Source organism: Lemur catta, chromosome 3 (genome assembly GCF_020740605.2).
Source record: "Lemur catta isolate mLemCat1 chromosome 3, mLemCat1.pri, whole genome shotgun sequence".
NCBI classification, from domain to species: Eukaryota; Metazoa; Chordata; class Mammalia; order Primates; family Lemuridae; genus Lemur; species Lemur catta.
The window spans coordinates 95,471,581-95,493,147 of NC_059130.1; the positions used below are offsets into that span (position 1 = coordinate 95,471,581).

General features: G+C 42.9%; 1 protein-coding gene across 1 annotated transcript in view; it reads right to left on the reverse strand.

The window, feature by feature from the left end:
- Nucleotides 1–4,656: 4,656 nt before the first annotated feature.
- The window catches only part of RIMKLA (ribosomal modification protein rimK like family member A), a 29,636-nt gene continuing 12,725 nt past the window's right edge, over nucleotides 4,657–21,567 (reverse strand). Inside the window, exons 2-5 of the mRNA XM_045545721.1 lie at nucleotides 18,810–19,040; nucleotides 13,647–13,733; nucleotides 7,778–7,981; nucleotides 4,657–5,355 (exon numbers count right to left, since the gene is read on the reverse strand). Of these exons, the coding sequence (XP_045401677.1) occupies nucleotides 4,865–5,355; nucleotides 7,778–7,981; nucleotides 13,647–13,733; nucleotides 18,810–19,040 (1,013 nt within the window). The 3' untranslated portion in view covers nucleotides 4,657–4,864. The remainder of the gene's footprint in view (nucleotides 5,356–7,777; nucleotides 7,982–13,646; nucleotides 13,734–18,809; nucleotides 19,041–21,567) is intronic.

The window sequence follows — 21,567 nt, forward strand, 5'->3', positions numbered from 1 at the left end:
CAAACCCTCGGCCTCCAGGACATTCGCAGTGAGGGAACATCAGCCAAACTGGGGCCAAAGAGGCCTCCAGTTGCTGGGCATGGCCTTCTCCCTCACCTCCCACCACGGAGGGTGTGGGGTGGTTAAATGGTCTTGGCTGGTGTAAAGATGGTGCGGCCATAAGCCCGCTTGCATCACGGAAATCTCATCCATGCCTTTGGGGCCCTCACCAGAAGCCATCCAAGTCCTGGGCCCCTGACAGCTGGCACATCAACACCGTATTGATGAACAGCGGCTCATCAGAAGCAGAATGGCAAAAGATAGGCCCAGGATGGCAGCCAGTGCTGGACGCTGTGGAGGAAGGGAGCCATGCTGACCTGGATGGGGAGTCAGAGTGCCTGGATCCAGCCTTGCAAGTGACCAGCTATGTGACTGTGGCCTCTGAAACTCAGAATCCCCACTTACTTATAAAATTATTTGTAAAACGGTGGGTGGGGAGGACTGGATGCTGTTATTCCTCTGGCCTCAGATCTGGCTCTATAGGTAACTTCCTTAGTGTTGCCTCAGAGCCCCAGATAACATGAGCTCAGAGTGAAGTTACCGCACTGAGCTGGAATACCGGCACAGGCTCGGGATACAGTATGTTGGCACAGGAACTGCACCTGGGGAAGGAAACTGAAAGGCTTAAAGGAACTCAGGCAGGGGTGGGGAACCTTCTGGATCCTTGAGTATGGCCTTTTGATTGAATCCAAATTTTGCAGAACAAATCCTTTTAATAAAGGGGCTTTTTTCTGTGAAGTTTGGATTCTGCCAAGGGGCCACACTTGGGGATCTGGAGGGCCACATGTGGCCTTGAGACTGCAGGCCCCCCCCTCCACCCCGGTTGGAATGGAGGCGTAATCTAGTTTTAGGAAAAGAGTAACAACATATCCCTGAGAAGGATGGCTTTCCGGGTAACACTCTAAAGCAACAATCTGTACTGATCTTGAGACTCACAGGCAGAGTCAAAAACAGCCCCAGGTTTTCTATTAGGCTACAGTCCCAGATGTAAGAACATGAACTTCAGGGACAGTGACAAAGGTGGCTGTTGTCAGGGCTCTTCCCATGACATCTGCACAGACTAATGGCAAACAGAAGCCTCACTTCCAGGTGCAAAGGAAAATATTAAGCTGAAGTGACTTGTTTCACTGATGGATTTAGCTGATTCCCTAAACTCACCTCATAACGCCGTGGCTCTGGGCTTTGCACACGCAGAGTGTTGTGTCCATTCACTTCTGGGAGGGTCAGCTTTTACCTGGGTGGTTTTGGAACCCCCCCAGCTAGCTGCTTAGATCTCCCTAACATTTACAGTCAAGAGTGTTCTCAAGACCAGTAGTCCTCAAGATTTAAAGAAGGGATGAGGCAGCTCTCTCCAACTTCTCCAGGGTAGATGGAAATCCATGCATCTCATTATCCTTATACAGAATATCTTCAAAGACATCTACCGCTAATCAATACATATTCATGATTCTTTCATTAAAACATCCCACAGGAGAACCATTCTTTCCTCCTCCCCACTAGAATTCCAAATGATACCGATGTTTTCTTTCTTTCTCGAAAGTATCCCAGACCTTTTCTCCTTCCCTTTCCTCCGTTCCCAGTCCCCACTGTCATGGAACCTCCTCTTATCTGGAAGCAGTGAGCCTGCAATTGTGACACTAATGGCTTATGATCCACTTATATTGCTTTTCAGATCCTAAAGATCTAAAACCCCAAATCCTCATTCTGGCAATCCCATACCGAATCAGACAGATAGCATGAAGGCATTTTTCCCAAGTGCAGAATCATGTGTATTCTGAGTGACTGAGCTATTGGCATTCAAGTTTTGACCAGTTTCAAGATGCTACTATCATACAATGGGAAGACCATATACAGACACTGCAATCTATGTTACAAAGGAAGACTTCGTTAGTTGCTATACAAGAGTTGAGGGTTTCAGGTTATATATGATACATCCAGAAGGCTGTTTGAATACACTGAGAACTTTACTTCTCTTAGGTCTTAAGTTTACCTCGCTGGAAGTAAGGCCTCTGCAAAGTCGCATTCCTTTTTCAGGGCCCCTTTCACTGTTTAGTATGCTAATGCCAAGAATTAATGGCCTTTTTTTTTTTTTTTAACTCCCTTAGAGGAGTGATGAGAAACTGTTATAAAACCAGATGTGGGAGGTGCTATATTACCACCTTCCACACAATGCACAGTCTCATTTATTAACTCACTTTAACCTCAAAGCACCCCAAGAGATAAACAGAATAGGTAGGTGTTTCCCCTATGTGAAGAATGAAAAAATGGAGGTACAGAGTTCCTGTGATTGCATAAGGTCAATCAGCTGTTTAAAGGGAGAGCCAGAATCAGGCTCTGGCTTTGTACTCTGTGTTCTTTCCAGCAGGCCTTGTGGGCAACTGTGACAGTGTAGTCTGGCCACCTGGCTGGGGCTCAGAGCCAATGGCCAGCTGTGGTGTGGGAAATCCTGAAGGGGGACTGGCTATGGTCCAGCTGCGGTCCAGCTTCTTCTGCTGCTAGACAGGGCTGGTTCCAGGCAATGATGCCAACGACTACAGATGTCACTAACAGCTGGAAAATGGACCTCCTTTGGCAAAGGAATCTGGAAGCACTCTCTAGCTGCTCTGCTCAGAAGGGATCCTGCTAGCAAGCTTTTAGATAAAGTGGGAGGATTACACTTGCACTAAACAGTAGAAATGAGTGAATGCAGCTTCCAGAAGGTCATCACTTGGTTCAGATGTTTACACAGAAAATATCTGACCAATTTCAGCGAGGACAAACCTAAAACCCTCCTTCTTTTAAAGCCACCCTGAGTGGTAAAGGTAAGGTACATGTCTTAGCCTACATAAAAGTGAAGTACTATCATTTTTCAACTGTACAAGACACATTACTAGGGTTACAGTTCAGTGGCATGCACCCTATGTTGGACTGCATTTAAACTACAACTGTGTAGTGTGACATCTCCATTACATGGCACCAAACGTTTGTTAATTGTACAACTGTTACTTGGTGAGTTCTGGTTTTAACTACAATATTTTAAAGGCCAATCCTATTTAAGTGTGTTGTGAAAAAATGTAGGAGTTTAACTTTATACACATTTTACATTTACAGCAGAATAAGTACAGGAATTTATGCACCCAAATGGGTGGTGTTGCCTTCAAAGTAGTCACCTTGGGAAAATGTATGTTTATTCCAATGAAGCTGACCTTACTTAGAACATTTCTAGAGCCCTCTTGGGAAACCGTCAACTTGTAAAGCCTCCTCAATGTTGGTAAATCTTTGTCCTTTAAGGATAGATCTATGTTTGGAAGAATGATTTTTTTTCACAGCCAAAGAGCATTAGAAAATAAGTCTGATAAATAAAATGGGTAATGGAGCTCGGGGCTACCTTAGTGGGGGTGGGTAAAAAACGAGGTCTAACTATAAAGTTGTGAGGCCTCTTTCCTTGCATGGCTTCAAAGGTATTTCCAAAGAAGAATTCTAAGTATTCTTGGCACATGCAACATCACAGCTCAAGAGTATGGTCTCCCAAAGAAGTAATTCCAATTATGGTAACTCTTGAGTGCATATGTTCTAGTGTATTTGGTTAAAAAGGTAGCTTTGCTCATCTTCAGTCATACTTCATATAAACAGAAATGGAGAACTCCATCTCTAATATTTCTCCCAAGGAAAGGATCTCGTCTACTGCTTGAAGAGTTAAAATGAAAAGCACTTGGTGTCATGTCTACATTAGCCCCCCCAAAATGTGCAATGAGTAATTCCTGATACCTGAGTCTCCCCAGTTTGGAAAAGTGGGTAAGGACAGGTCTCTGGGTCCTGGATAAAAGTAGATGTCAAGGGGATTGGAGTGTGTTTCCAATGGCTCTATCTACCCAATAGACCCACAACACCAACTCATACAAGAAAACCTCCTATAGCTAAGCAGTACACAAAGTTTCAGTAGAGGAGGGGGAAGAATGATTATCTCCCAGTAGCTTATTATGGTTAAAAACCCACTGGCTTCTAGATGACAAGTGAACGGAGTCCATTGAAAAGAAAGTCCATGGTGTTAGATTCTAGTGCACGCTTAAGAAATAAAGTGTGTGGCCACTAGCTCATTGAAATGCATTTCCAGCTGAGGCCAAAGGCAGCAAAGGTGCAAGAAGCTGCTGGAGCTGACATTGGTTGAAGCAGGGTCTATAAATTCAGAGTGGCAAAGCAATTTGTAGAAAGCCCCAGTTATAAAGCAGGACCACTGAAGTCAAAGAATGTTCAATCTCACTTTCTACAAAGTGCTTCGTTGAGAATGCTAATGAGGAAGCTCCCTAAAACACCATATCCTGAGTGTCGGAGAAATATGGTCAAGACGGTGATTGATGGGAGTAGAAGACTGATCCTCTAATAGAGTTTGAACTGCGTATTCTCCAAGCATCACACACACACTTAATGAAGAACGTATGATCGCAGTCACATTCCACCTCATCTGCCCATGCCTCCATCTCCTGGTGGCTTTTGCATACAGTATTTCCAAGAGCCATTTCAAGTTAATGGATTCAACTGCTCAAAGTCAGAAGCAGCAGCACAGTCAGTGCTTTAAAGTTAGCCATAATATCTAAGTGCTCACAGCAGACATCAGTCTCAGATCGATCAGTCTGGATGTTGTTCTTGGTGAGTGTTTTTATATTTGTCTTTGTAAAAACCACAAAGCTAGGCCATTTGCTTAAATCATCGTTAGAAAGAATGCTGAGTGCCCAGATGGGATATCTAGTTTCTGTGCAAATGAAATCACATTAGTCCAGATTTTATTCACTCAAAACTACTAGGGAAGCAGTAGGATTTGGTTTAAATGCTGCCAAAAAGCAGGAATTCACTTGAGTTTTAATTCTGAAGCAATCCTGTTGTTAATGTTGTAGCCAGGTTCGGGCAGCATGGGGGGCGGGGCCCCCATTGTGCTTGCTGAAGAATCCCGGATCTCTCCCAGTTCAGGCTCACTCTCGCTAGAGGTAGACCCACTGTTGATGGTGTAGACGCTCTCTGCAACTCCCTGAGCTGAAGCACAGCCATCTGGTTCGGTCTTCTCCCTGGGACTCGACAGTCCTGGGAGGACAGCCATCTTCCCAGTCTGCCTATTTGGCAGCAAGGACATGGTATAGTCTGCAATGATCCCACCCACATCTAAGTTGCATGCCTGGTCGAACGCTAGGAAGCCGACATTGGCATTTGCCTCACACACCACAAATGAGCCATCATCCATGATAAGGAGATCAATGCCACAGAAGTCCATGCCCAGGATGTTGGACACCTGAATAGCCAACTGCTTGCCTTGTTCCGTCAGCGGGCACATGACGCCCACACCACCTGTGGGGAAAGCACAGTGATAGAAAGGTGACAACAGATACTGAATGACAAGTCAAATGACTCTTCAAGGAAGAGATGGGGGAGTGCTGAGGAGGGACAGTGAGACAGGCTCAGTCATTACTCACAAAAGGTCTAGATGGAAATCAGGACACCCTTTGGGAAAACAATATAGTCATGTTTTACCCAGAGTCTTAAAATGCTGATTCCCTCTGACCCAGCCATCCCACTATTAAGGAAACAATCTAGGTACGGGGAAAAAAGCTTTATGCACAAAGATGTTGATGACAGTGTTATTTAAAATACTGGAAAGTCATAGCACCTGGTACATAGTGGGCACTCCATAAATATTTGTTGAAATAAGAAATGAAAAATTATAATCTAAATATCTTACAATAGAGTAAAACAGTATATTTTACAGCCGTTAATAATAATGCTCAGAGAGAACTTGTAATCATGTAGGAAAACACAGGATTAAAGACTGCCTGGTATGATCATAACTGTGCCAAAAGATATTTCTCAGAAAAAAGACTGGAAAGAATAACACCAAAATGTCCCTAAATGGTGGGGATAATGAGAAATATCTTTTTTCATTTGACTTTGCTCTATTTTCTAAATTTTCTACATTGAGAATGTATTCCTTTTATGATAAGAAAAAATAAAATTAACTTACTGATTTTTAAGAAGAGAAAAACGGAGAGGATTTTAAGACAAAATCATGTACAGAGAGAGGTTGGTTGCCCTTACTTGTTAAAAAGCTAGGGCTTCAGATTTTATTGTCTCTATTTAGTCTCCTTGCAAAGATTTAAGACTTGTATTCTCAGGCCCAATGACAAAAGTCTTTACCTTAACACTGTCCCTTCCCACCTATGACACTGTATGAGGAAAAGGCTATAAAACAGTTTTAAACAGCTCAGCAAGAAAAGCAACAAGGGCCTGGTGCAGTGGCTCACGCCTATAATCCTACCACTCTGGGAGGCCGAGGCGGGAGGATCACTTAAGCTCAGGAGTTCAAGATTAGCCTGAGCAAGAGCAAGATCCCATCTCTACTAAAAACACAAAAATTAGCCAGGTGTCCTGGCAGGTGCCTATAGTCCCAGCTACTTGGGAAGCTGAGGCAGGAGGATCATTTGAGCCCAGGAGTTTGAGGTTGCAGTGAACTACCATGACGCCACTGCACTCTACTGGGGGCAACAGAGTGAGACTCTGTCAGAAAGGAAGGAAGGAAGGAAGGAAGGAAGAAAGGGAGGGAGAGAGAAAGGGGAGGAGAGGGGAGGGGAGAGAAGGGAGGAAAAGAAGGAAGAAAGAAAAGCAACATGTATAAATTATAAAACTGTGTAGTTACTAAAGAATGGATTCTGTAAGGTCATTAAAAAGACAAAATGATAATATACAAGGTTCAATACTGTGGCACTACACGATTATCATGAAAATGAAATAACATGGAAGGTACTTAGTCCTGTGCCATCCTGAATCTAGCAGTTGACTGTATCACACCACTTCATCACAATATCTTACAGCTATCTGTTTATGTGTCTTCTTTACCGGACCACATGCTCCCCGAGGGCAAGGCTCTCTCATAATTTCTACACTCCCAGTGTCTACCAGAGTCTGCTCATGGACATGCTCAATGAATATTAATGAAAGAAGAACCAAATCAGTGTCTATGCCTCTTTATTAGTCACTGGACTTGGTATTCATCTGGTGATTTAGGAAAAAATAACTATAGGTGTTTTTTTCATATTACCAATATACACATTCATTCAATGAGGTTGACAATAGCTTTTGGTGATGGGGACAAGAACTTACATCCCCCCTGGAATGTTTCAATTCACCACAACAGAAAACAAACTTTATCAATAGGTTAATGGGATGGGTTCATGCATTCGACCAAAGCATAAACTGCAGCTTTCTAATAGCATCATACATAAAAGGAAAACAATTTTCAGTTATAATAAATGTAAAAGGAAAATATGATCTTTTTCTCCTGTCATTGCTTTAGCTTAGACTCTTATTATTTCTTGTCTGACCTGTTACAATAGCCTCGAAACTCATCTCCCTGCCTCCCATCTTATGCCTTCAGTCCATCCTTTACCCAGATGGAGTTTTTCTCAAACATTGGTCCCTTTTTAAAACCCGACAAGTCCTAACACCTAAAAGATAGGGTTCAAACCTCCGTGTCCTGATACCCCTACCCTGACCTCTGTCACAGCACTTACACTCATCTGTTCCCCTCCTGGAATGCTTGCTGCAACCAGAATGGGCTAATTTCTCATTCTTATCTGTGAGATCCTGGTGGCCAGCAGAGGGTCTGACAAGATAGTAGGGATCCACACACAGTTACTAAACAGGCCCAAACACCCCAGTGAAAAATCCTGGTGGCCTTCCATGACCAACAGACAGACTGTGCGCTTTTATACCTTACCTAGAGAGCAGTTGCTCTGCATCCGTCCGTCTGTGGAGCAGCGGAGCATTGAGCCTATCACCTGGCCCCCTACCACCACCACCCGGATGTCCTTTCCGTGCGACTCCTTCACATACTTCTGGAACAGGTAGGGCACATCATGGCGGATCAGATGGCAGATGTCTGAGAGGTGATGTTTATCTCTTGCCAGAAAAACAGCTTTCCCTTTAAGAAGAAAGACAAAGAGCAAGAGAAGTGGTTAGAGAAGCCTCCAGACTCTGTCTGTGACATCCTGCCTCCTTGTCCCACACGGTCATCAGTTCTCTCTGAACTCACCCACCTTTGGCCCCTTCTGTTTCTCTGACTAGACTCTTGCTTCTCCTCAAATGGCCATTGAACCTTAGGTCCTCAGGAGCCTCTCTCCACCACCACTCTTTTCAAAATGATATAATAATGTATTCCAGAAACACAGAGAAGGGGCCAAAATAAAATCCTAAGGATCTAATCAATTCAGTTCCAAAAACAGTTAATTAGCATCTCCTGTCACCCCAGGATGTTGATTAGGCAGGATCCATGTCTCACTCATTTTTTTTGTCCTCCAAACCCCACACTGGGCTCAATGCACAGGGCAGATGTCAATTAAATGTTTACAGAACAAAATTAATTGGACATACTTTACAGAAACCCCAAGTCTGGATTGAGAGAGATCAAAAAAAGGTAACCACAGCACAGCATGATACGACACTGAGAGGTCTGTGCAAAACACCGTGGGAGCTCAAAGGGGGAGCCACCGGCAGACGTCCTTCATCCTGTCAAACATAAGGCAGTTATTATGCGGCTATTCCCATTTAACTCCAAATGGAATGACCTATACTTCTGTTGCTCTCTGGGGAAAGCATTCTTTCTTGATTCTAAATTCTTTATTTTCTGCTTGAATCACCTATGCTTTTGTAATTACTTAGCATCTACTTTTCCATTTGTGTATTAGTTAACAGATCTGAGCAGGGGTTCCTGGTCAGTTTGCTCTGCAAATCTGACATAAGCATGCCCAGTCTGAGCATTCTTTCTATCAAATATGGAACAAAGAGATGGTTTCCCTAAGTGTTGTGTCACCATCTTAAAAGGAGTGGAACACTTCTGAAGTCTTAATAAAAAGAATGATGAGCATCAGTTCCTAGTGGCACATAAGACTGAAAAGTAACCTCCAGAACATGTCACAACCAGGACTCAATCATTCCTGAGATGACTGGACCCTAAACACCTGACAGAGCTGGAGGAGTGGGACCAAGTGATATGAAGATGTCCAAGTGGCAGATGACAGCAGGGCATGCAGTTTAGTGGGCAGTTAGTGTCAGGGAAGTTGCAGAGGGCCCAGCAACTAGGCACAGGAGGAAAACAGAGAGGCCCCAGCAGGCAGGCACAATGCAACATCAGTGTTCCAAGTCTCAATCAATGAGCAGAGGTACCAGTAGTTAGATGTCTGACACCAGGAGATCTGGTACCTTGCAACAGATGGCTGGGATTCAGTTATAGGTACTGGGGTTCCCTGGACATTAGACAGAATTTTCAGCAGAGATGGGGGCTAGAGTTAGGAATTGGATTCCTTGGTCCCTGGTACAGAGGTTCTAGTATGGGGCTTAGTGTAGGGTTAATAAAGGACCTACAGTTTTAAGGCAAAGAGAGAAAAGGAGAGGAAGGGCACTAAGATTAGTTAATCATCTAAGTGCCAAGCAGTTTTTTTTTATTATTATTTCATTTACACTTCACAGTAGCCCTATGAAGCTATTATGACAAGGACGCTTATTCCTACTTTATTGATAAGGAAAAAAAGGGTCCACAAGATCGGTAACTTTCTCAAGGGCACAGCCTGTGCACTCACTGCCTTGCTAAAGTCTAACTTAACTACTGTAACTGTTTACTTCCTATCCATTTTCCCTGCTAAAATACTATGTGTTACACTAGCAATGAACAATCTGAAAATGAAATTAAGAACAATATTCCATTTACCATAGCATCAAAAGGAATAAAATATTTAGGAATAAATTTAACCAAAGAAGTATAAGGCATATTCTGAAAACTATAAAACATTGTTGAAAGAAATTAAAGATCTAAATAAGTGGAAACACATCCCATGTTCATAAATTGTTAAGATGGCAATATTCCTCAACTGATCTATAGATGTAATGTAATCCCTATCAAAATTTCAACTTCCTTTTTTGTGGAAATTGACAAGCTGATCCTAAAATTCATATGGAAATGCAAAGGACTCCAAATAGCTAAAATAATGTTGAAAAAGAAGGGCAAAGTTAAAGGACTCACACTTCTCAATTTCAAAATCTACTACAAAGTTACAGTAATTAAGACTATGTGGCCTGGCATAAAGCTAGAACTATGTATCAATGGAACAGAATTGAAAGCCCAGATATAAACCTTCACACATATGGTCAATTGATTTTTGACAAGGGTTCCAAGAACATTCAATGAGGAAAGAACAGTCTCTTCAACAAATGGTACCGGGAAAACTGGAAATCCACATGCAAAAAGAATGAAGTTGGACCCCCATCTCATACCATATACAAAAATTAACTCAAAATGGATCAAAGACCCTAATGTAAGGGTTAAAACTATAAAACTCTTAGAAGGCAACATAGATGTAAATATGTATGACCTTTGATTAGGCAAGCACAAAATGACATCAAAAGTACATGAACCAGGCCGGGCATGGTGGCTCACGCCTGTAATCCTAGCACTCTGGGAGGCCGAGGCGGGTGGATCGCTCGAGGTCAGGAGTTTGAGACCAGCCTGAGCAAGAGCGAGACCCCGTCTCTACTAAAAATAGAAAGAAGTTAGCTGGACAACTAAAAATACATATAGAAAAAATTAGCCGGGCATGGTGGCACATGCCTGTAGTCCCAGCTACTCGGGAGGCTGAGGCAGTAGGATCGCTTAAGCCCAGGAGATTGAGGTTGCTGTGAGCGAAGCTGACGCCACGGCACTCACTCTAGCCTGGGCAACAGAGCAAGACTCTGTCTCAAAAAAAAAAAGTACATGAACCAAAGGAAAAAATAGACAAATAGATTTCTAATAAGGATCTAGCATGCACATTATAAAAAGAACACTTAAACTCAACTATAAAAAGACAAAAGACTCAAGTTGAAAAATGGGCAAAGGATTTCAATAAATATTCCTCCAAAGAAGATATACAGATGGCCAATAAGCACATGAAAGTATGTTCAACATCATTTGTCATTAGGGAAATGCAAATCAAAACCACAGAGATACCACTTTACACTCACTAGGATGGCTATAAGCAACATATATACATATATACATAAAGAATAACAAGTGTTCTTGCTGAAGACAAGCCAGGAATATAAAAAAATAAACAAAAAATAATTAAGTGTTGGTGAGAACAAAGAGAAATTGGAACCATCATATATTGCTGTAGGAAGGTAAAACAGCATAACCATTGTGGAAAACAGTCTGGCAGTCTTCTAAAAGTTAAAGATAGAATTAGCATATGAGGCCGGGTGCAGTGGCTCATGTCTGTAATCCTAGCACTTTGGGAGACTGAAGCGGAGAATTGCTTGAGCCCAGAAGTTTAAGACCAAGCTGAGCAACAGCCAGAGCTCATCTCTACAAAAAGTAGAAAAATTACCCCGGTGTGGTAGCACATGCCTAAAGTTCCAGCTACTTGGGAGGCTGAGGAAGGAGGATTGCTTGAACCCAGGAGTTTGAGGTTGCTGTGAGCTATGATGACACCACTATATTCTAGCCTGGGCAACAGAGCGAGACCTTGTCTCAAAAACAAAACACAAAAAGAATTACCATATAAGCTAGCAATTCCACTCGTAGGTATATACCTAGGAGAAATGAAACTGTAAGTCCACATAAAAATTTGTACACAAATGTTCAGAGCAACATTAAACATAATAGTCACAAAATGGGAAAAACCCAAATGTTTACCAACTGATGAACAGGTAAACAAAATGTGGTATACCCATACAATAGAAAAGGGATAAAGTAACGTTACTCACTACAACATGGATGATATCTGAAAAACACATCATGCTAAGTGAAAGAAGCCGGACACAAAAAGCCCACATATTATATAAATCTTTTTATATATAATGGCTAAAATAGGAAAATCTATAGAAACAGAAAGTAGATCAGTGGTTGCCAGGGACTGAGGGAGAGGCAATCGGGACTAACCTCTAATAAGTAGGGAGTTTCTTTTGGGGGTGATGGAAATATTCTGAAATTAGATAGTGGTAATGGTTGTAAACCAGTGAATTTACTAAAATCCACTGAATTTCATACTTTGCAATGATAAATTTTTTATGTGATTCATATCTCAATTTTAAAAACTTAAAAAAAATTATGTACTATATTTAATTTCTGTTTACTGTCTTACCTTCTACAACGTAAGCTCCTTGAGGGCAGGAATTTATCTGTAACCTCAGACCCTAGAATGGTGCCTGGCACTTTGTGGGCACTCAATAAATATTAGATCAATCTTAGGTTTTATATACTTTACCACAATAAAATCCTTGGTTGAAGGACTGAAGTTTAGCATGGCAGTGTATCTGAGCAGTACTGAGAGTCCCCCCTTGCCACGCAGACTCGTCTCTCCCGCTCCTCGGCAGGACCCCTCGGCTCACAGGCTGCTGTGCCTACACCTGCTTCTGCACGCTGCTCACTCACTTCTTCCAGTTCAAATTCTACACTTTGACTTAAGTCTCTCTTTACCTCCAGTGAAGCCTTCACAGCAGAGTTGCCTGCCCCTCATTTCAGGCTCAAACAGGCCCCTCGCGTGCCTGCTACAGTAGCGATCACCTGCAATGCAACTGTCTCTACCATCTATACCTTTGAGCCCCTTGAGAGCAGTGACTGCGTCTACTTCATTTCTATTTCACAGTCCTTACATCACAGAAATTGACCATTATGTGTCTGTTTAGGGTTATCTTCCCTCATTCCAGATGCCCGGGGCATTTAAGCAGACCATCTGGCTGTCATGATGAGGTGCCTGCTCACATTCTGCAGGAGGACTGCTTTCTGCTGCCAATGTCCCTACCGAGTCCCTACCATGCACTGAGCACTGCAGTAAGCCTTACAGAGACAGAGATTCTCAGGACCTGGTCCCGATTGCCAAGCAGCTCGCAGTCTAATAAAGGGAGCACTATGCCAGAGGCATGTACAAAGTGCACGGGAACAAAAAGGGAAGAGCAGTTAATTCTGTATGGAACACAGGGAGGGAGATCAGGGATGTGGGTAGAAAAGAAATGACATTTGGAGCTGGCCTGAATGGAGGAGCACACGTGTTCACCAGGTAGGCAGAGGAAGATGGCATTCCCGGCAAAGGGAAAAGAGCAGACGGTTAAAGAGAGGAAGATGCGTGGTCTATTTGGTGAATGAGAAGTAATCTGGAACGGATTATGAAGGGATCATGTGGCCAGAGAAGGCTGCAAGAGAAGGTTGATGCTGTTTGTACACGGCCCTCAGTGTCACAATGAGGAAAATGGACTTTGTCTAATAGGCAACACAGGGTCTTGGGTGGGTTTTTTCGGCAAGGGAGTAACAAGAATAGATCTAAGTTTCAGAAGAATTACTTCAAAAAAAGAACGGAGGATGCACTGGCAGTGGAGTTAGAGAAACCAATCAGAGTCAAGTCAGGAGTCTGTTGCCAGAGTCCAGGGAAGAGATAAGCAGGACCTGACAAAAGCAAGGACCGTGGGGACAAACAGGAGGGGACAGAGAGAAGAACTACACTGCAGGCTCCTCAAGGGGGAGCTCCACCTTCCCAAGCAGCACTGGAAAAGAGCCCAGTCCCTGCAGAGCTGCAGTCCCGGATGAACTGACGACCAGGAAGCCCTGGAGGAGTAGCACTGACCCCGGTGGCCTCGTGTGCTCTTCACCACAACCGGGTAGCCCAAGGGCTCAGCTTCATCAATCATTTTAGAGAAGTCTTCATGTCCACCTGCCAAGAAAAGGTGAAAGTCAGTAAGGCTGATGGTCAGGCAGTGGTCACCCCAGCACTGCACCCTGCCCCGCCATGGGAATTCTTGCGAGGGCTCATGTCTCTCTGATTAAAGACCCATTCAATCCAACAGACAAGCATCATGCACTTGTAATGTAAGAGGTAGGAGCAGAAAGGTAAGGAAACCAACATTTATCAAGCACCTTCTATGTGGCAAAGGCTTTGCATGCTCTAGTTTGTGTAGTCCTCATAACAATCGCATAGGTAGGTACCTTTCCCATTACAATGGCTGCAGGAGGCTGAATTCTAAGATGGTCCCCAAGATTCCTACCCTCTGTTGTACACAACTTCTATAATCCCCTCTCTCTTTTTTTTTTTTTTTGAGACAGAGTCTCGCTCTGTTGCCCGGGCTAGAGTGAGTGCCATGGCATCAGCCTAGCTCACAGCAACCTCAAACTCCTGGGCTGAAGCGATCCTACTGCCTCAGCCTCCCGAGTAGCTGGGACTACAGGCATGAGCCACCATGCCCGGCTAATTTTTTCTATACATATTTTTAGTTGGCCAGGTAATTTGGTTCTATTTTTAGTAGAGACGGGGTCTCGCTCTTGCTCAGGCTGGTCTCGAACTCCTGACCTCAAGCGATCCACCCGCCTCAGCCTCCCAGAGTGCTAGGATTACAGGCGTGAGCCACCACGCCCGGCCAATCCCCTCTCTTGAGTGTGGAAGGGACCACTGAATATGATGGGATATCATGCCTTTGATTAGGTCATTAATCAGTTGACTGAGTTAATCAAAAGGAAGATGATCCTTGGTGGGCCTGATCTGTCAGGTGAGCCCTTTAAAAAAGGTGAAGTGTCAGAGAGACTCTTCTGCTGGCTTTGAAGGAGCAAACTGCCACATTGTGGAGAAGGCCACGTGGCAGAGAACAGAGGGCAGCCTCTAGGAGCTGAGAATGGCCCTGGTGATGGCCAGCAAGGAAGTGGGGACCTCAGTCCTACGACTGCAAGGAACTGGATGCCAACAACCAGCAGGCTTAGACGATGACCTCAAATCTCAGATGAGACCACAGCCCCAGCTGACACCTTGATTTCAGCCTTGTGAGACCTAAACAGAGAACCCGTCATGCTGTGGCTGGACTGCTGACCTACAGAAAGTATGAGATAATCATGGGTGTTATTTTAAGCTGCTCAGTTTTTAGTAGTTTGTTATGCAGAAATAGAAAACCAGTACTCCAAGAAACCAAGCCTGGGGATTTGTCTCACCCAAAGTTATGACTCTAAAGCCTGAACTGACTTCACTATAGACCTCTTTAAGCCTTAATTTTAAAAATATGAATAATAACGTGCATGAAAATCTTTCTAAATTGCCAAGTACAGTGGTTCATGCCTATAATTGTAGTACTTTGGGAGGCTCAGGTGGGAGGATCACTTGAGCCCAGGAGCTCAAGACAAGCCTGGGCAATAGCAAGGTCCTATCTCTACAAAAAAACAAAAATAGAAAAATTTGCCAGGCATGGTGGCATGCATCAGTAGTCCCAGCTATAAAGGAGGCTGAGGCAGGAGGATCACTTGAGGCCAGGTGTTTGAGGCTGCAGTGAGCTATGAGCACACCACTGCACTCTACCCCAGGCAACAGAGTAAGACCCTGTCGCAAAAAACAAAACAAAACAAAACAAAACAAGCAAACAAAAAAAAAACACAACCCTTTCTAAATTGTTTTACAAACTTCCTTGATTCCTTATGTATACTATTGAACATAACTTTTTCTTCATAACTTCGAGTCAATGTCATGAACATTAATGACTGTACCATAAAGCCTTTGGAGACTTCATTTGCCCTTTATTTAATGTGTGCTTCCTAGTTGTTTCTAAAGGTTTGTCACATCCTTGCTGTCAGATGCCAACTGACATTTGCTGTCCGTATAGAGCAGAAGCCTCTCTTTCTGCTTATCTTTGCTATGGGCTTAGAAAGAACAAAACAACTTGTGAGATGATTTTTCCAGCACAGGGGAAATTTGGTACCAGGTAGGTGTCTGAAGAGCTTTCCCATTTGTTCAGTGAATGGGTTTTGTGACATATTTGGCCTGCTCAGAGGTCCTTTTGGTTTACTTCCTAGCTTGCAAAAATGTGCTAGATAGATGCATTTTGTGGCTACAGTGCTGTACTAGTTTTCTATTGCTGCTGTAGCACATTACCAACAAGTTGGTTTAAACAACACACAAATCTATTGTCTTACAGTTCTGTTGTTAGAAGTCCAACACAGGTCTCACTGGGCTAAAATCAAAGCGTAAGGAGGTTGCATTCTTTTTTTGAGGCCCTAGAGGATCTGCTTCCTTGCCTTTTCCAGCCTCTAGAGCTCATGCTCCCTTCCATCTTCAAAGGCAGCAATGGCAGGTAGAGTTCTCAATCTCATCACTTTGATCTTCTTCCATAGTCATGTCTCCCTCTGAGTCTCTTCTCCCTCCCTCTTCCACTTTTAAGGACACTTATTATAATACATTGGGCCCACCTGGATAATTTACGATAATCTCCTTAAGTCATCTGATTAGCAACCTTAACTCCACCTGCTACCTTAATTCTCTTTTTGCCACGTAACCAAACATACTCATAGGTTCCAGAGATTAGGACATGGCCATTTTTGTGGGGACCATTATTCTGCCAACCACAGATGGCACATATAGTTCATTTTGCAAAGCAAAATACTCTAGAATACTGACAAGACCTGTCTTGTGCAGACAAGTGCTAATGATTAAAAAATGAAGAGGCACCTGCACGAAGAGGACGTTTTATATGAAGGGAACTCCCAATTTCCTGCTGATAAACTTAATTCCTCTCTAGCCATCCTTTTTTCCTTTCCTTACAGTACAGTGAGAGAGAGGTCCTCCTAATCTAAGGCCATCCCTGACCCTGTGCTTTGGACCCCTTTTCTTTCTCACCTTCTCAGGGATCTTGTACGATCACAGTGTCCCCTGTGATACTTTCAACCTCTCAGTTCCTAATTTCATCCGCATTTACAACATGCTCAGTTCTTTCCCCTCTTAAACAGAGTCCCTGTTCCTTGACCTTGCATCATCCCTTAACTGCAACTTTGTTTTTTTTAGGTTTTTTTTTGAGATGGAGTCTCACTCTGTTGCCCAGGTTAGAGTGCTGTGGCATCAGCCTAGCTCACAGCAACCTCAAACACCTGGGCTCAAGCAAGCCTCCTGCCTCAGCCTCCCGAGTAGCTGGGACTACAGGCATGCACCACCATGCCCGGCTAATTTTTTCTATATATTTTTAGTTGTCCAGCTAACTTCTTTCTATTTTTAGTAGAGACGGGGTCTCGCTCTTGCTCAGGCTGGTCTAAAACTCCTGAGCTCAAACGATCTGCCCACCTCGGCCTTCCAGAGTGCTAGGATTACAGGCGTGAGCCACCGCGCCCGGCCCCTTAACTGCAACTTTGCATCCCTACCATAAACTACCTGTAAGAGTTATAGAAACTCGCTGTTTCCATTTCCTTACTTTCCACTCCTTTCCTCACCCCCTGTCAATCTGGCTCCTTTCCCCACGACTAAAGCAAAGCTGCCTTCATTAAATCTAACACACACATCTCGGTGCTAATGATACTTGTCCTTTTGGAATCACACGATACTTTTGGTTACGGCATACTTCTTGGAATACTGTCTCCACTGGCTCCTGTTAATCTCTCTTCTTTCTCTTCTCACCTCTCAAGCTGGTCCTGCTTAGTGTCTTTAATAGGTTCCTCTTCCTCTACTCTTTCCCCTTCTTTCTAAATTTTATTTCTTTATTGTAGTAAAATATACATAATGTAAAATTTACCATTTTAACCTTTTAAGTGTATCATTCAGCCCTCTTTTTTCATTCTACATATTCCCCCTGAATACTCATCCATTCCTGTGACTTCACCTAACATAATGAAGGCCTCCAACCCCTCTTCCCTAGTCTGCATTTCTTTCAGAAACTCCAGATCCTTTTACCTGCTGCCTACTGAATATTTGTACTTGTATATACTACACACATCTCAAACAACATGTTCCAAATTGAAATCATCTCTCCCCCACAACCCCTCACCCCTACCCACCAATCAGCTTCTCCCCTCCCATGTTTCTAGTCTAAGTAAATGTTTGCTTTCACCTCTGGCTGCCCAAATCAGAGTCACCCTTGATTTTTCTTTCCATATCCAATCAATTATCATGTCTTATTATTTCTATTTCCTTCCTAATTCCTGAATTTGTTTACCCATCTTCATTCTTACTATTAATTTAGCCAATCATTGCTTATTTGCATTATTTTAAACACCTACCACTACTGATCCCATTTCTACCCCTGTCCAATTCCTTTTCCACAGTAGGACCAAAGTGACCTTCTGAACTATAACTCTGATCAGGCCACCCTCCCTGATTAAAGCCCTCCCATAACTTCCTGTTAATCTCAGGATGAACCCTGATCTCGTTCACATGCTATATATGCCACATCCTTATCTCTCCAGCCTTATATCTTAACTCTCTCTCCCTTAACACTGGAGGAATTACTCATGACACCACCAACAGGTCATGTTGTGTCTCACCTTTATATTCTGCTCTCTGCTTAGATCACTCCCCACCCCCCTTTGTTTAGCTGGTTAACTTCAGGTTAGTTAGATGTTATCTCTTTTAGGAAGTCTTCCTCAATGTCTAAACTCCATTAGGAGCTCTCCTATGTATTCATGCACCACCCGGCACTAACTCTTATGGAGACACTATCACACTGCACTGAAATTGTCTGTTTAGTTGTTGTCCTCTGCCCCTCATGAACTAGGAATGCCTTGAGGGCAAGATTCCCTTACTGCTGTATCCCAATGCCTAGTATGGTGGCTGGCACATAGTATTTACTAGATACATATTTAATGAATGACTTACAGAGAGAAAGAAGCAAAGGCATTTCAGACAGAAAGAATGGGCAGGATAAAGACTCAATTTTTTGCAACACACTCATATTGAAAAGCAGCAAGAGATACCAGAAGGCTTCTGGGGAAAGAAAATAGAGAGATGCAGGTGGTTTAGGAAGATAAATTCCAACTGTATTTCAAGGAGACTTACCATAAGAGAAGGTGTCTGGCATGGGGACCCCATGTCCAGCCAGTTCCTGGAATGTCCAGAATTTGTTGATGCAATTTAAGATGCTTTGTGGGCGGTTGACCAAGCGGCAGCCCAGCTTCTCCAGATGTCGCAGGACAGTGATGTCGCTGTCCGACTGCACTGAGGGTGTGGGCACCCGCACGAGCACCACGTCTGGGAAGGTGGTGAGGGCCTTCTGGTTCAGCTGGAGGCCTGCAATCCAAGGACAAAGGTGAGTGCTGTGCTTGCCATCGTTAGTCCACCAGCAGAACTGGTTCCAACAGACTCCTTAAGACTGAACCTAGCAGGAACGGAGCCTCAAAAACAACCATCTGGACGTTCCAGCGTAACAAGAAAACTACAGGCAACCCTACACTTCAAACAAATGGGCAGAGCATGATCATGAGGAAACACAAAGGAATGAACAGGAAAAAAGCAGCATATAAAGAATAATCCAAGTTAGAAGAATCCGTAGGAGATATGGAGTCTAGCACTTTCCCTCTATTAGGACTAGTACTATTCAAAGTGTGGTGCCTTAGGAGGCCGAAAGCTAATGAAAAGGAAACAGTGTAGCCCGTTTTAGGAATCCCTTCCATTCTTTTATGACTTAACCTTTAAAAGTTTATCTGACTGGAACATCATGCAACCATTTAAGTGATTTCTACCAATATAATAAAAGCACAAATGTCAATGTGAAGTGAAAAACAAAGATACAAAATTATAAATAATGCATTATGATCTCAACTACATAAACAGACACAAGTTGAAAATGGCTGGAAGGAAATATACCAACATTTTAACAGTGGGTAATGGGAGTACAGGTAATTTCTTCTTTATATTTTATACTTATCTATACATTCTGAAATTTCTCCAAGTACATATTACCTTTATAACAAAAAACCTTAAGAAAACCAATCTACTAAAATCAGCTCAATATTAAACAAAACTAGAATGCATTTATATAGTGAAAAGACCTGAAGCTGTATGACGCTGGGTTTGTTGGGAGTATTAGCTTAAAGTGAAGACTCAGAAGAACATGAGCACAGTCTTCAAATTTCTTAAAGGCTTCAGTGCAGAAGACTTATTTGTTTTGTCTTCTATGACTCTAAGAGATAGAGCTATCCACAAAAGCATTATTTTGTCTCTGTTCACTGCTATAAACTCAGGCCCTAGATTAGTGCCTGGTGCACAGCAGCCACTCCTTGTTTGTTGAATTGGATGAAAGCTACAGCGAGACAGATTTGGGCTCAACGAAAGGGATACTTTTCCACTCCCTTAGCATGTAATGGGCTGAGGCTCACTGGTCACTCAAGGGTGGTACAGAGAGAATGCAAAGGTCAGAGGGGCTAGCAGCAACTCACTTGGTCCCTTTTAGCCCTGGCATCCTATGGCTTGTATTACTCCAAGTACTTACCTAGGTGTCTACAGTGCACCCGGCATCTGGGGAGGGAATGACGGAGACAGGAAATAGGATGAGTAGGGCAATCAGAACTAAGTTCAAGGAATGACTTGGTTTGCCTTATGAACCTTAAAAGGGTCTCTAAAATGCTCTAAAGAAAACCTTGAAAACACACTTTACAGAACCACCTTATAGGATTTAACCCAAAGCACCTTCTATTTCATAACTGATATTATACTGCATAACCATATAATTCCAAGAAAACAAAAGGTGCTAGTGAAGTTACAATTTCTCCATTAGATGATGAATAATATCAATACAAATGCTCTAAACACAAAAATGAAAAACAAAACACCCACAAAATTACTACATGGCTCTAACTAGCACACTTTCCCCTTATTCTAGATGTTTCACGGATTAAAAAAGGCAGGGTGAGAATAGGTGTAATCATTACAATAAATTGTTTTCAGTACTTCTGCTGATAGTGTGAACCCAAGGAACTGGAACATAATTCTCAGGGATGAGTCAGGAAGAACATACAGGTTATCTTTAGTTTGCCATCAAAAAACAGTACCATTTACATACGCTTTCACTGTTCTTTGAAAACTTCTTTTGCCACTTATAGCCCCTGGGGAAAGTAATATGAAAGGGTAAAGTAATATGAAAAGGGGGGGAAGTAAACCCTATGTAGTATCCTCAAGTGGTAAGAGAAGAAAGAAAGAGAAGTATTCAAGTTGGTGAAAATGGTGAGTAAATACAGAACGCCCAGGACAACATTACATAGTGAGATAATATATGTAAAAATGCTTTGAAAACTATAAAATACTATATATATGTAAGGCACTGGCATTATTATTACACAGACATTCTACTAAGCAAGGTAGGACAATTTATGGAGATTTTTACCACCTGATGAGAAAAATGGCTTTGCAACAGAAAAGTGACCTAGAAAAATGAGAAGCAGCAAAAACATCTGGCTTTCAAATCCCAACATGAGACCACAGACAAACAGTTAAACTTCTGAATGGGAAGAATTCAGTCATTTCTGGAAATACCAACCACAAGTGGACAGAGACAGCTCAGCCTCAACAAGCAGATTCACATAGACCTAGGAAGTCTTACCAGGACTTCATCTCTCTTCTCCAAAGGTAAATCTTTGGGCCTGGCTCATTCCAACTGAATCCTTTAACAAATGAAGAATGGAATGGGTTAAAGTGTAGCCCAAAAGGCTCTACCAAGCAGCTAGACAGGTCTAGTGTCTGACTCTGAGCTGGCCGTCCAGCCCTGTGCCAAGAGGGCCATAACATGTGTAGGGATGCAGCCGCAAAACTAATTACATCT